Source organism: Balaenoptera musculus, chromosome 2 (assembly GCF_009873245.2).
Source record: "Balaenoptera musculus isolate JJ_BM4_2016_0621 chromosome 2, mBalMus1.pri.v3, whole genome shotgun sequence".
NCBI classification, from domain to species: domain Eukaryota; kingdom Metazoa; phylum Chordata; class Mammalia; order Artiodactyla; family Balaenopteridae; genus Balaenoptera; species Balaenoptera musculus.
In genome coordinates this window covers 125,597,860-125,613,643 of record NC_045786.1, presented here as the reverse complement: position 1 = coordinate 125,613,643, position 15,784 = coordinate 125,597,860, and the positions used below count along the sequence as shown (strand labels likewise).

At 35.5% G+C, this 15,784-nt stretch overlaps 1 protein-coding gene across 2 annotated transcripts in view; it reads left to right on the top strand.

The window, feature by feature from the left end:
• NEMF (nuclear export mediator factor) overlaps positions 1 to 15,784 on the top strand; it is a 53,678-nt gene that overhangs the window by 11,579 nt on the left and 26,315 nt on the right. For both annotated transcript variants that reach the window (XM_036839402.1, XM_036839391.1), the window contains exons 5-16: positions 2,241 to 2,389; positions 3,656 to 3,723; positions 4,700 to 4,786; positions 5,967 to 6,040; positions 6,912 to 6,982; positions 7,806 to 7,881; positions 8,269 to 8,331; positions 9,990 to 10,067; positions 10,151 to 10,359; positions 10,605 to 10,790; positions 11,180 to 11,243; positions 13,366 to 13,454. In XM_036839402.1, the coding sequence (XP_036695297.1) occupies positions 2,241 to 2,389; positions 3,656 to 3,723; positions 4,700 to 4,786; positions 5,967 to 6,040; positions 6,912 to 6,982; positions 7,806 to 7,881; positions 8,269 to 8,331; positions 9,990 to 10,067; positions 10,151 to 10,359; positions 10,605 to 10,790; positions 11,180 to 11,243; positions 13,366 to 13,454 (1,214 nt within the window). The remainder of the gene's footprint in view (positions 1 to 2,240; positions 2,390 to 3,655; positions 3,724 to 4,699; positions 4,787 to 5,966; positions 6,041 to 6,911; positions 6,983 to 7,805; positions 7,882 to 8,268; positions 8,332 to 9,989; positions 10,068 to 10,150; positions 10,360 to 10,604; positions 10,791 to 11,179; positions 11,244 to 13,365; positions 13,455 to 15,784) is intronic.

The window sequence follows — 15,784 nt, the reverse complement described above, 5'->3', positions numbered from 1 at the left end:
GATTCAACAAACATTTATTGAGCACTTTCTATGTGCCGGGTCCTATGGCCAGGTCTGTTTTTCAAGTCACACCTTTATGAACCAATCAGACACTATATGGACTTCTATCCAAGTCTCCTACTTTCCTTCTTCAGTTAACATTTCTGTTTTTTAAGTTAAATGTTTAAATTTCTAAATGCATGATTTCTTTGAAGTTAGAACCTTTAGCAGTAGGTCCTACTCTTTCAACACCTAGTAACTTCAGGTTATCTACAGGCATTCCTCATTTTACTGAGCTTTGCTTTATGCTTCTCATATACTGCATTTTTTACAAATTGAAGGTTTGTGGCAGTCCTGCATCAAGTAATTTTTTGCTGTCAGTGCCATTTTTCCAACAGCATTTGCTCACTTTATGTCTCTGTCACATTTTTTAAATTCTCACAATATTTCAAACTTTTTCATTACTATTATATTTTTATGGTTATCTGTGATCAGTGATCTTTAATGTTACTACGAACAACTCACTGAAAGCTCAGATGATGGTTAGCAGTTCTTAACAATAAAGTATTTTTAAATTAAGGTACGTACCTTGTTTTTTAAAGTATATTATTATCTTTATACACTATATTATACATTGTGTTATTATACATTATATTTTACATTATATTATTATACATTACAATATAGTGTAAACATAACTTTTATATGCACTGGGAAACCAAAAAATTCGTGTGACTTGCTTTATTGCAATATTTGCTTTATTTCGGTGGTCTGGAACCAAACCTGCAATAACGTCGAGGTATGCCTGTATATTTGTGATCGAGGTGAATGGTGGCCCCATCTAGTTAACATTATCTTGCAACCTGTTACTCTTCATGAGATTGGGGCTGTTCCCACCGTCTTCTGGGACCACCTTGTAAGTACTTGCTAAGGCATTTGTGACCATTTATTTTCATGGATGCTTCTTTGTATTTTAATTATACAACAACCTTCACTGTCTATAATAAATTTGGAAGTTTGTGTTTTTTGGGCAGTTTTATTTTCATTAGGTTTCTCCCCTGTTTTTTATTGAAAAGATTATTTAACAATATTAAGTTTCAAAAAGACTTTTTAATCCTCACTCTTTAATAAGTATTTTAATTTTTCCTTGTGTTTGCCTTCCACTTCCCAGGATACATTTGCCTTTTACTTCCCAGGATAGAGGATTTTTTTGTCTTCCTAGTTTTTACTTAACATTATAAACATCTTCCTACTTTTTTTACATAGTCTTTTTTCAAAGAATCAATTTTATTTATTTATTTATTTTTGGTTGTGTTGGGTCTTCGTTGCTGTGCACAGGCTTTCTCTAGTTGCATCGAGCAGGGGCTACTCTTCATTGCGGTGTGCGGGCTTCTCAATTCTGGTGGCTTCTCTTGTTGCGGAGCACAGGCTCTAGGCGCGCGGGCTGTAGTTGTGGCACGTGGGCTTAGTTGCTTCGCGGCATGTGGGATCTTCCTGGACCAGGGCTCGAACCTGTGTCCCCTGCATTGGCAGGCAGATTCTTAACCACTGCACCACCAGGTAAGTCCTACATAGTCTTCTTAAGTTAACAGCTTTTAAATATTTTGTCATATTGGTATAATTTATTTATCAATATCTCCAATTTTTACATTTAGGCTGTTTGCAGTTTTTTTCTATTGTAAATAAGATGCAGTTTAAGCATGTAGCTTTTGGTTTTATTGAGTTATTACACTAGGCCACATAACCAAGTGTGGAATTCCTTGGTCAAAGTGTATAACGACCTTTATTGATTTTTCCGTATAACTAATTGCTATTCAAAGACAAATTGCAGGTGAAAGTATAAATAGCTCTGTGTTTGGCTTCTGAAATATATGTTGTTTTCCTTAATAAGCCACAATGTTTGTAGATTTGCCTCAACCAAGTGCAACATTAAGTTCAATTGGTGGTCATCAAGGTGTTAATTGATTATTTTGCTTCTAATAGTGACCTCTGCAGAACCACCAGACAGTGAGTTTAAAGTTGCTCTAGATTCCTTCATTATGTTTCAAACTTGGGGTGTTTAGATTTATTTTATTTCATAGTCTGTGCTGGGCAAGTGCAAGGAGCACTGTTTAGATGCAACTCAAATGCTTTGTGTTTGTAACTTCATTTCTATATAGCCTTGATTGGGTTTTTAAGAGACTACATTTTCTTTCTCAATTTTTAAGAAGATTTAAGAATGATTTGGGAAAAGCATTAAATTATATTTTATTCTATTACAGGGGAACATTGTTCTTACAGATTATGAGTACCTAATTTTAAATATCCTAAGATTTCGAACTGATGAGTCAGATGATGTTAAATTTGCTGTTCGTGAACACTATCCAGTTGATCATGCTAGAGCTGCTGAACCTTTGCTTACCTTGGAAAGGTAACATGTTTGTCTATTAACTCATTTCATATTGTATTACATAGTAAAATAGATCATATGTCAGAATATGAAAGAACTGTCACATAAGAAAATATTTTGTTTACTTGCATAAAATAAATTTGGGCTGCTTGAACTACATAAGTGTGTGCTTAGATGTAAGCAATTAAGCCTTATTTGGGAGTAGCAAACGTATGTTTTTTTAATCTAAGTTTGGTGTTACTTCAGATGTTTATGATTTCTTGGTAAAGTGGGGGAATTTATTAGCTGTTCTGTGAGAAGACAAATGGATATCTTGGCAGAGCGCAAAAGGAGATAGGAATTCTGGTTTAGCTAAAAAATAGGAGTATGGTGGGATAAGGTGCTGACTATAACTGTACTCTTCTGGCTGGAAGGCTTTGCTAATAGGCTACAGCAGTGGTTTTCAAAGTTTAGAATGCATCAGAATCACCTAGAGGGCTTGGTAAAATATAGATCCCCCCGCCCCTGCCAGGTTTTAAGTAGATCTGGTGTAGATCCCAGGAATTTACATTTCTAACAAGTTTGCACGTGAGGTTGATGCTGATTTGGGGGGGAATACTGTGGCCCACAGCATCCTTGAGTTCTTTCTAAATGTTTAATTAGGTAAAGCCATTTCAGGTGTTAAGATATATCACCAGGGAGGGATAACTTGCGAGATTGGGATTGACATATACACACTACTGTATATAAAATAGATAACTAGTAAGAACATGCTACATAGCACAGGGAACTCTACTCAATACTCTGTAATGGCCTATATGGGAAAAGAATCTAAAAAAAAAAGAGTGGATATATGTATTGATATATGTATAACTGATTCACTTTGCTGTACACCTGAAACTAACACAACATTGTGAATCAACTACAATAAAATTTTTTTTAAAAACCCATATATCACCAGTCTCCACAAACTACATTTAACTGTTGCATAAAAATGTGTCTTTCATGTCATATATGGGCATGCTGACGATGAGCAGTATGACTTAGTTGAAAAAGTATTGATGTTCCTTGGAAAACTTGGTTTCAAGTCCCAGTCTGCTGTTCAGGAACCTACTAAACTTAGATAAATTACTTTTATGATCCTTTTTTTTTTTTTTTTAACCTAGAAAGTGAACTAACTCCTTTTATATTTTAGGGTATTTTGAAGATCAGGCAAATTGATGCATATGAAAGTACTGTGGATATGAATATGGCTGTAGGGTTTATTAAATATAAGATAGTAAGGAGTGTGTCAATTTTGTTTCACAGATTGACTGAAATAATAGCCAGTGCACCTAAGGGTGAACTACTGAAGAGAGTTCTTAACCCATTACTTCGTGAGTAATCCTATATAGAGCAATGAAGTGTTTGTAAGATAATATGGTTTCTTAGAAATATATGTAACACATTGAAATCTAGTTCTAGTAGAAAATTAGAACAACTTGATAAATGTAGAAAGGAGTTTAAAATGATCTTTTGAGTGAATAAGTGTTTATTTTCAAGGAAAGAGAAATTTGTTATACCATATGAACTTTGACCTTTATGTTATGTCTTATTTGAAAGCAATACAGTTATGTAAACAAACTATGTTATCTAGCACTTGAGCGCCAGCTGTAGTTTTCTAAGAAATCTTTTTTTTGTTTTTTTGTTTTTTTCAGTGTCTGTCTTTTTGGTTTAATAGTCACTTAGCTTGGTTGGGTTTTCTTTGTTTTGCTTTTTGTTTTTTATTGGTGAGTCTCAGGGCTTTCCAGGGTCTGCCAGGTGCTGCTGATAACCAGGGTAAAGATAATCTAATCAACTTTTACACTTGAGAAAATCATCACTTATCCCTATACTAAGGAATCTGGGGAGGACATATGAGAAGGCAGGTACCATTGATTACTACAGGAGTTACTGTTTAGAATGCATTAAAAAAGTTATCTTTAAAACTTTCCATCTGTTAGTATAGCATGTGTAAAATTTGTAAGTTTGGATTTTTCTATTTCTTTATTCTGTTAATATGATGTATTACATCAACCAGTTTTTGGATGCTAAACCAACCTTTCATTCCTGGTTTATAATCCTTTTTGTACGTGGCTAAATTCCATTAAATTGCTATAACTTTTGCACTGACTTCTACAATTTTATTGTAGTCTCAAATTTTTATAAATACTTGAACTGTCATTTCTAATAACATTTCAAAATAGGTAAACTAATTGTTATTTTCACTGGCTACTGTTATTGAGTAGATCATTTATATTGGGATATACGTTAGTATTTTGAATGTGAAATTTTATAGGAAAATACTACAAATAATACCCTCTGCTTTTATAGCCTGTGGACCAGCTCTCATTGAACACTGTCTTATAGAAAATGGATTCTCTGGCAATGTCAAAGTGGATGAAAAATTTGAAAGTAAGGGTATGTGTGCATGCTACAACTTTTGCCCATTTTTATTTCATTTTTTTAAACCTATGAAAATTATTTCTGGAAAAAGTAATAAGTGAGTGGGTAGTTCTAGACTTAAAATCATTTGACCTATTAGTGTTCTATCCATATGGTATTCCTGACTTCCTACTCTTAATGTGACGCTTTATCCGTAGTAACATGCAGTTTAATCTCTTGACCTACCTTATTACCTTCTGATTTTAGAATATTCTCTCTCCCTCCCCCTAAATTTTGGAAGGGGTTACTGCACTTGAGATAGTCTCTGGTACAAGGCTTGAAGGAGTTGAATTATTCACCTTCAGACTCAGAACCTGAGGGGCTTCTAGAAGTAGCATTATTTATGCATTTTAATTCTGTAAGTGCTGTGGTGTGACTTTATAATGAATTAGGCTTTTGTAACTACTTAAGGGAACCTAAATTAACTTCCAGATTAGGATAGTAAAAAATTAGAGGAAATACAAGGAAAATGGAAGCTTTGGTCTTCATTCTTGATATTTATATTTTGGGATTTATATCACTTTTTAAGGTTTAGGGATCATTTTTATGATGCACAAATGCACAAATGTAAAATTTTTTTGTGCATTTAAAAATACAAATTGAGTGTTTGAAGTGAATGATTTAGTTTCTGAAATACATGAATTTAGTGCAATCCTGTTCAAAATGCCGACAGGTGGTATTGTTATTTTTGCTATTGCACTTCCTTTTTTAAATGAATCTGATATGTGCAATAAAAAGCATACAAAAATGTTCAGGAAAACTCTGGAAAATAATAGTAATGATGGAGTATAATCTTTTCATAAATTAAAATGTATTATGAAGCTATAGTAATTAAAAGTTAAGTTTTGGGAGAAGGAATACACAGAATAAAGAATTCAGAAACAAGCCCAAATATATATGGGAATTTAGCATATGAACAAAGTGGCTTTCATATCATGAGGGGAAAGATGGATTCAATAAAAGCTATTGGGACAACAAGCTGGCCAAAATATATTCTTATTTAATAAACTGATTATAAACATGAAATAACTATATTTAATTTTCTTGAACAACTTGCATTATTTCATAAGCACTTTCTGTTTTCTACATAGATGTTTAATAATAGTTATGGACAGTTGATTGGCACTCCTTTTTTCCTTTCTTATTCCCCTATTAGATATTGAAAAAGTACTCGTTTGTCTTCAGAAAGCAGAAGAGTATATGAAAACAACATCCAACTTCAGTGGAAAGGTGGTGCCACATATACTTATTGTATATTGTTGATATTTTACTTATTTAGAGTTTTAGAATTTAAATGTTCATTGAAGGATCAGTATATGTAAATTTTTTGTTGTAATTTGGAAATTTAACACCTGTAATATGCTTATTCTAGGGTAGTTTTTTTTAATTGCTGTTGGTTTCTGATTTTTGTTCTGTTCCTTAAATCTTCTACAAAGTACTGGGTCAAGTCGATATTGGCACTCCTGAAAAGTTGAGGAACTTGAAAATATTTCCTCTTAGGTTGATTTTAGATAGAGAAGCGCATCTTAATTTGCCAGCACTTTCCAAAAATTTACTGATTAACATCTTTTTAATTATTAAATATCCTCTGAGTTACCTCATATCTTGTTTTTCTTCCCTATTCAAAGTATAACTTTACTTACAAAAAACGTTCAGGAAAGGTTCTGATTCATTACAGCTAAATTCACTCCAAATATACCCTGCACCCAGTTATTAAAATGAATTAAAATTTCCTACCGGCAAAGTGAACTGAAGATTTTTCTGCTGGAAGTAAAGTGCTTTTGGCTTTTTTAAGTTGCAGAACATCTGAAAAATGGAAAGAAAAAAGCGAAATGCACATGTATAATCTCACCACTTTATCAAATCATTAGTTTTCATTTTCTTTATTCCCTGTTTTTTTCTTGTTCATATGAATAAGTCAGTATTTTCTAATGGTACTTACTGAGTCTTAAAAACATCACTTTCAGAAATGATACAATCAGACAAATGCTGATTGTTTATAACTAGAATAATTTTGTAAGTTAATAAAATTAATATCATTCAAGGAAAGTAAATCTGTTAATTATGAATAGAAATTAGTTTTAATGTTGGATTTTTGTAGGGGTATATCATTCAGAAAAGAGAAATAAAACCAAGCCTGGAAGTAGATAAACCAACCGAAGACATACTCACGTAAGTATGTAGGCATGGGTCAATTTGCTTTGGGTGTTTATTAATGTTCTTTTCTTTTTCTTTTTTTTTAAATAGATTTATTTATTTTTGGCTGCATTGGGTCTTTGTTGCTGTGCGTGGGCTTTCTCTAGTTGCGGCGAGCGGGGGCTACTCTTTTTTTTTTTTTTTTTTTTTTTTAATATTTATTTATTTATTTGTATTTTTATCTTATAAATTTATTTATATTTATTTATTTTTGGCTGCTTTGCATCTTCGTTGCTGCGCACGGGCTTTCTCTAGTTGCGGCGAGTGGGGGCTACGCTTCCATGCGGTGCACGGGCTTCTCATTGCGGTGGCTTCTCTTGTTGCCGAGCACGGGTTCTAGGTGCGTGGGCTTCATTAGTTGCAGCACGCGGGCTCAGTAGTTGTGGCTCACAAGCTTAGTTGCTCCGCGGCATGTGGGATCTTCCCAGGCCAGGGCTCGAACCCGTGTCGCCTGCATTGGCAGGCGGATTCTTAACCACTGCACCACCAGGGAAGTCCCAGGGGCTACTCTTTATGGCGGTGCGTGGGCTTCTCATTCTGGTGGCTTCTCTTGTTGCGGAGCACAGGCTCTAGGCGTGCGGGCTTCAGTAGTTGTGGCACACGGGCTCATTAGTTGTGTCTCGCAGGCTCCAGAGCGCAGGCTCAGTAGTTGTGGCGCACGGGCTTAGTTGTTCTGTGGCATGTGGGATCTTCCTGGACCAGGGATCGAACCCGTGTCCCCTGCATTGGCAGGCGGATTCTTAACCACTGCACCACCAGGGAAGTCCCTATTAATGTTCTTGGTAAATATGTTTTACAGGTATGAGGAATTTCATCCTTTCTTGTTTTCTCAACATTCACAATGTCCATATATAGAATTTGAATCATTTGACAAGGTGGGTTTTCTAATTCTGTTTTTTGACCAGTTAGCATGATGTGAGTTGTTAAATTAACATCAACTTGCTTTGATTGAGAAATTGAAAATATTTCTGCTTTACAATCATTATGAATCTGGACATTAAAAACCAGTGCAGTCACAGATACAAACTAGTGGAAATGTTTGTTGCCTCTTTATTTCAAGATGAAGGACCAAAGATTTGAACTTAATTTGATTCCTGACTGCTTAGCTGTATAATACATTTACTGGAAATCTACTCAAGTTCTTTGCGTGGTGTTATGAAACAAAATGGACCCTAGAATTCTGTGTATGCAAGTTGAAGCAGAGACCATGTTTGTGTGTTTTTTTTCCAGCTAGTTGATTGTCTTTTTCTTTTTTTGATAAGGCCGTAGATGAATTTTATTCCAAGATAGAAGGTCAGAAAATAGATTTAAAAGCTTTACAACAGGTATGGTGTTATTAAAAACATTTATATAAACCAGCTAGCCTTGAGTGTGGTTTGCTGGGTAGGTGATGCTGTCATCCAGGAATGGGCAGCCTTTTAGAAGTAGTTTGGGAATGCCCTGATCCCTTGGTATAGTAATAAAGGTCCAGGGGAACTATCAGTGTTTAAAAAAAAATACGCTCATTTGCTCCATTAGAATATCACATATTCTCTAAACCAGAAAATACAGTGGGAAGGAGGCCTGTTATTTATTCCCTGGTATGATTTGCTTTATTACAACAACCCAGAGCTTCTCAAACTTTGCTGTAAAGGGAATAGTGTTTCAAAAAGGAGATTTTTAAATAGGCCAAAGGAGAGGGAATAGTTTTCTCTATACAAATAAGCATATATTTGTATATCATTAAACTGTTTTCTTTTTTAAAGTGGGCTTTTGAACTAGGTCTTTAATATGCTTTGCATGTATCATGACTCCACAAGGAGGGTTTAATATGCTGTGTTTTGTTTTCCCAGCGCAAACAATGTTTGACCATGTTTGGGGAGCTTTTACTGCAGAACAGTTTTAGAAAATGGCCAAAGTCGCTCTTGATTTGATTTTTCAAAAATATTCATAGAATCTTAAAATATGTGTGCAAAAACTTGAAATTATGTGAATCTCTGTATCCTCCCCACCTCGGTTGTAAAAAATTAACAAGAGCAGAATTTCAAAGCAAGTGGGTCACATGAGTTACATAGTGTGATTGCCACATGGTGGCAGCACTTTAGCAAGTAAACAGATATTTAAGAGTAACATTGAACCCCATGTTTTTATGTACATCAGAATACCCGTGAATTATTTTAGTAATCACTGTGTGTTCTTTTAATAGTCACCATTCTTATAACTTAAATATTTTTAATATTACGTCCAGCATGCAAACATTCACTAATTGGTGATGCTATTACTAGTGTTACAAAATTAGCCCCACATCAGTAACCTTAATATGTAAGTTCCGTGTGATAGAATGCTATACAGCCATCCCTCGGTGTCTGCAGTGGATTGTTCCAGGAGCCCCTGTGGGTACCAAAATCCAAGGATATTCAAGTCCCTTATATAAAATGGTGTAGTACAGTGAATATAGTTAGCCTCCCATATCTGCAGGTTTTGTATCTGCAGGTATGGAGGGCTGACTGTATAAAAGTTCACATAACTACCATGAGCCTTTGTGTTGTTAATTTAGGAAAAAGAATACTTTGTAAAATACTAGAAATAATGCTGAGAAAATTAAAAGCAGCAATAAAATAAAAGGAAGCTATTTTAGGGATTAATGCTAAAAATACATTTCCCCAAACTTTAATGCCATAGGGAAAAATGTCTTGAATTCTGCCTGCTTGAATAATGCAAGGGCAGTAGGGGCATATCTTACATACAATGTAACCTGTAATCAAAATACCTTCCTATATAGAGAATGGGATGTAGATGGTCAGGAGAGGTAATTTTGGAGCATGAAACACTTTGGGGTAGGATAGACCTGGGGAGATGGACTATGGGGAACTTTAGCTAGTTAGGTAACAACATTGAGGGGGCAGAAGTAGGGGTGGGATAGTGAGTTTCAGGAGGTAAAAGAGAGAAGGTACAGAAGGTAGAAGAAATCTAATTTTTAAAAACTCTGTTTTGTCAACAAAAGGAAAAACAAGCATTGAAGAAATTAGATAATGTCCGAAAGGATCATGAAAACAGATTAGAAGCTCTTCAGCAGGCTCAGGTATTATGTTTAGCTTTTTCAGATACTTTTTCAAAAATGGTAACTTTGGCATTGTAACAAATGTTTTTGGTTTATTTCATAAGGAAATAGACAAACTTAAAGGAGAGCTTATAGAAATGAACCTACAAATAGTTGACAGAGCCATTCAGGTTGTTCGAAGTGCTTTAGCCAACCAGATAGACTGGACAGAAATCGGGTTAATTGTGAAAGAAGCCCAAGCTCAAGGAGACCCTGTTGCAAATGCAATCAAAGAACTAAAACTACAAACAAATCATGTTACAATGCTGCTAAGGTAAGTTTGATTCTTAGTTAAGCAGTTAGTGCTTGTCTTTATTTTGCTATTTAATTTTTCACTGTATTCATTAAAATTTTTATTTGGAAATTTATCTTTGAAAATACAGAAAAAAATTAATTTACATTAAAATAATGCAACTATTTAAGTACTGTAAACCATTTATAATTTCCTTGAGAAAAAAATTGAAAATAAAAAAGTGATGTCATTGACATTAGTGAAATACTGTTGAATATTTTTAATAGAAATCCATACTTGTTATCAGAGGAGGAAGATGATGATGGTGACATCAGTACTGAGAAAAATGAAACCGATCCACCAAAAGGAAAAAAGAAAAAGCAAAAGAATAAACAACTGCAAAAGCCTCAGAAAAATAGGCCATTGCTTATTGATGTTGATCTCAGCTTGTCAGCATATGCCAATGCCAAAAAGTAAGTCATAAATTTAAGTATTTATTTAATTTAATTAATTAATTAATTTATTTATTTGCCACGCTGCACGGCATGTGGGGTCTCAGTTCCCTGACCAGGGTTTGAACCCGTGCCCCCTGCATTGGAAGCGCAGAGTCCTAACCACTGGACCACCAGGGAATTCCCATAAGTATAAATTTTAGGTAAAATATTATCTGCAATAAATCTGTTAGGGTATTAAGGATAAGAACAATCATTATTTTGACTGTATATTCTTTGAGGTGAAATACTTTTTTAAAAGTATTTAAAGTTGTTCTTGATGATTTGTGAGTCTGTAAAATTAGAAATAACATAAATAGAAAACTAAAGAATGAAGATTTTATCTACAATTAAAAGATATATTTTTCTAGGTATTATGATCACAAGAGATATGCTGCTAAGAAAACACAGAAGACTGTTGAAGCTGCTGAGAAGGTACTTAATATTTCTTAGAGTGAACGTTAATTGTTTTTCTCTGCTTTATTAATTTAATGGACTTAATTATTTCTTCTCTTTAAATGAGGTTTTCAAATTCAGAAATACATTTCAAACTTAATTTTGCTTTAAATGTGTGTATTTCCAGTATTTATTTTCTCCCCTAACCCTCTCTTCCCCAGGTCTCTATCTCAGTAATTTTCCCTTTTTTGCTCAAGTTAAAAATGTTGGGACTTCCCTGGTGGCACAGTGGTTGAGAATCTGCCTGCCAATGCAGGGGACACGGGTTCGAGCCCTGGTCTGGGAAGATCCCACATGCCGCGGAGCACCTGGGCCCGTGAGCCACAATTACTGAGCCTGCGCGTGTGGAGCCTGTGCTCCGCAACAAGAGAGGCCGCGACAGTGAGAGGCCCGCGCACCGCGATGAAGAGTGGCCCCCGCTTGCCACAATTAGAGAAAGCCCTCGCACAGAAACGAAGACCCAACACAGCCAAAAAATAAATAAATAAATAAATAAATAAATTACTTAATTTTAAAAAAATGTTGGAGTCATCCTGGACTCTTCTCATATCCAGTCAATCCTTTTAAATAAAAAAATGAAGTCATTTCTCTCTGTTCAACATCTTCCAGTTTCTTCCCATCTTATTCAAGACACCTTAAAGCCTGGATCAGGTAGGGAGGCCTATCTGCTTCCCTCTGGTCACATCACCCACACTCCTCCTGTTACACACTGTTTCCAGCTACAGTGGGATCTTAAGCTGTTCCTACATCAGTGGCCCATACTGCCTTCTCAGGGCTTTGCGCTTGCTCTTTCTGCCAAGAATGTTCTCCCCTCAGATTTTTCATGGTTTGATCCCCCTCATCATTCATGTGTCTACTTAAATAAGACTATCAGAGAGGCCTTTCTTGACCACTCTTAGTAAAAATAATACTACCTCAGTCACTCCCTTTTTACTCTTGTTTTTCTTTTTTAAAAACACCCATCCCAACATATGTTTATCTGTCTTCCCTCTAGAATGTAAATTGCATGAAAGTAGGATCTTTATCTGTTTTATTCATTGCTGTGTCCCAGTCCCTAGAATATTGCCTGAAACATAGTCACGTTAATATCTGTTAAATGAGTGGTCTTCATGACTTAGCTCTATCTGCCTCTCCAACCTCATTTACCCTGTGATCATACTTGCTGGTCACGCTGGCCTTTTCCTTCTGCTTACAGTGCTCTTTGTATTCTTTGCCTTGATAATTCCATTAATCCTTCAGGCTTCAGCCTAAATGCCATTTCCTCAGAAATACCTTCTTTGACCATAATCAGTTATAAATTAGGTTCGCTTGTTGTACTCTCATAGCATCCTTTGAAACATTTACCATGTTTATTTGAATAATTATGTGTTTTATATATGTCTCTTCTCCTAGACCCCAGTGGGGTAGGAAGTAGAAACTTTGTCTTGTTCATTGTTGTGTCTCTGACATCTAGCCCAAAGCCTATTACATGGTGGCACTGAGTATATGGTAAACAGATGAACTCTTTTTCGTTTGTAGGTCTTGAGCAGATATTTGTATACAAATCATTTTAATATTTAAGGCCAAAATTTTTTCATTGTATTACTTTTTAAAAAATAAATTTATTTATTTATTTATGGCTGTGTTGGGTCGTCGTTGATTTGCTTTCTCTAGTTGTGGCGAGTGGGGGCTACTCTTCGTTGCAGTGCGTGGGCTTCTCATTGCGGTGGCTTCTCTTGTTGCGGAGCATGGGCTCTAGGCGCACGGGCTTCAGTAGTTGTGGTGTGGGCTTCAGTAGTTGTGGTGTGGGCTCAGTAGTTGTGGCTCGCGGACTCCAGAGCACAGGCTCAGTAGTTGTGGTGCACAGACTTAGTGGCTCCACAGCATGTGGGATCTTCCTGGACCAGGGATCGAACCCGTGTCCTCTGCATTGGCAGGCGGATTCTTAACCACTGCACCACCAGGAAAGTCCCCATTTTATTACTTTCATGTATGTATGGTGTGTGTGTATAGATAGTGCCATTTGTGACATTTAAAAACCCATTTCTTCCCCTGTCATTTATTCGGTGTTATTTAAGTAAATTTTCAACAGATTACTTAAAAACTCTTTTCTTATAAATAGGCATTCAAATCAGCAGAAAAGAAAACAAAGCAAACCTTAAAAGAAGTCCAGACAGTTACCTCTATTCAGAAAGCAAGAAAAGTGTATTGGTAAGTATTCGACCTTTTTAAAATACATTTTTTCTTTCTATCAAAATTCTACATACACATTATTTAGAAAATCAAGCAGTTCTACAAAGCTTGTTAAAAAACCAGTAACCCCACACACTTTTATCCCTACTCCTATTGCCTCCTCTCCCAAGGAAACTTTTAGCCCTTTTAGCTGAATCTTTTGGTATATACCTCCATTTCTCTTAGTAATATATTGCTGCTTCTTATTTTTTCTGTTTTACACTCTATTAATAACTTCCCACTATGGAAAGATGAAGATTTTATTCTTTCCATTTGTGCTCCATTACATACACACACATCACCTGGCTTCTCAATATACTTACAGCATAATTCTGTCAAGACTGATGTTCTGTGTTAACATTATTATGAATATTTAAGTTGTAATCAGAGCTGGATCATATAGTATTTTCCTTTCCTGCTCAGTATTTTATCTTCCCTGAAGTTAATAATTGTTTCATTTGCTTTCTTTTTATTTTTGTTCTTGTTATTAGTCATGTCCAAATTCACTTCCAAGTGTGTTCAAACACATTGGAATTTTATCAGTATCATCTTCTTGCAGAAGTCTTTCCTGGAGCTTTTTGACATACTTTGTTCTAGATTGGTTACTGTAAGCATTTTAAGATGTTCTTTTATTATTATCCTGGAACTTCTCTTTAACCTCTCTCTGTGTTGTATCTTCTGTCCTGAATCTCAAACTTCCTTTTTCTTTGGTTATGGACTATGTGCTCTAGAAGCTTCATGAGAAGGGGTATGTAGAAGGTAAAGTTTTTGAGGTGTCCAATGTATAAAAAAATTATTTTACTCATAACAGTTTGGATGGGTATAGAATTCTAATTTGAATATATGTTTCCCTCAGCCTTTTTTTTTTTTTAAACTCTTCCTTTTCATGTTATTTTATTTATTTATTTATTTATTTATTTATTTATTTATTTATTTATTTATTTATGGCTGTGTTGGGTCTTCGTTTCTGTGCGAGGGCTTTCTCCAGTTGCGGCAAGTGGGGGCCACTCTTCATCGCGGTGCACGGGCCTCTCACTATCGCGGCCTCTCTTGTTGTGGAGCACAGGCTCCAGACGCGCTGGCTCAGTAATTGTGGCTCACGGGCCCAGTTGCTCCGCGGCATGTGGGATCTTCCCAGACCAGGGCCCGAACCCGTGTCCCCTGCGTTGGCAGGCAGATTCTCAACCACTGCGCCACCAGGGAAGCCCTTCCCTCAGACTTTTAAAAAGGCATTGTCCATTGTATTAACTTCCAGATTTGATCTTGAGCTTGCTGTCATTTTGATAGTTGCTATTTTAATAGGAAACTTGTTTTTGCCTTTCTGTAAGCTTCTAGATCTTATTTTTCTTCCTCTCAGTTTTCCAAAATTTCACAGGAATATAGGTTGGTGACGATGTTTTTATCCGTTATGCTGGATACTTTGTGGGCCTTTTAAATTGGAAACACGGTTTGGAGAAATTTTCTTGAACTATTTCTTAGAAAATTGCCTACTTTCTGTCTGGTTTTTTGTTTTGTTTTCTTTTTCTTTCTAGAAGTCTCATGTTTTACATATGGGACCCCCCCCCCGCCCCGTTAGCAGTCCTATTGCTTTGCATTTTCTGTTTTTCAACTTTTTGTTCTGTATTCTGAGATTTTCTCAACTTTATCTTTCAATCCTTCCATTGAATTTTTTAATCTTTTATTTCTTTCTATCATGTTTTAATTTTAAGCTGTTTTTGGTTTTTTGAATGTTACTTTAAAAAAACTTACTGTTCTAGTTTCTTTATAACTGAGAATAGTTTTGATGTATTACATTTTATTTAGTATCCTTTTCTCGCAGGTCTGTCTTCTCCAAATTTCTTTTTTCTATTTGTTGGTTTTGTCTCCAGCGTTCACTTGTGTACGTCTGGTGATCCTTGACTGTCTACTCACTTTTTATAGCAGAACATTAAAATGCTGATTGGAAGTTCTTTGTGGGTTGTTGGACTTGTAAAATGATCTGTGTGGGCCATCTGTGGAACTCTTGAAGTCTTTAGCTTTTTGCCTTTTCGTCTGGTCTCATTTCCCACAAAAGCTTCTTTCTCTTCTATTTGTAAAGTGAAGACCTGGCTATCACCATTTTGGGAGCTCAGTGGAAATAATAAGCTGGAGAGTCTTAGTATCCAGTATTTCATACGTCTACTTAATTGCCCTATTTTACATATATTACCCCTACTTACAACTGTGATACGTTTCCGCTAGTCCAGAGATCCTCTTTGTACACTTTTTAGAGAATTAATTTCTGACTTTCTGTTAGAGTGTTGAAGGGGCAGTTACCACCATGTTCAGAG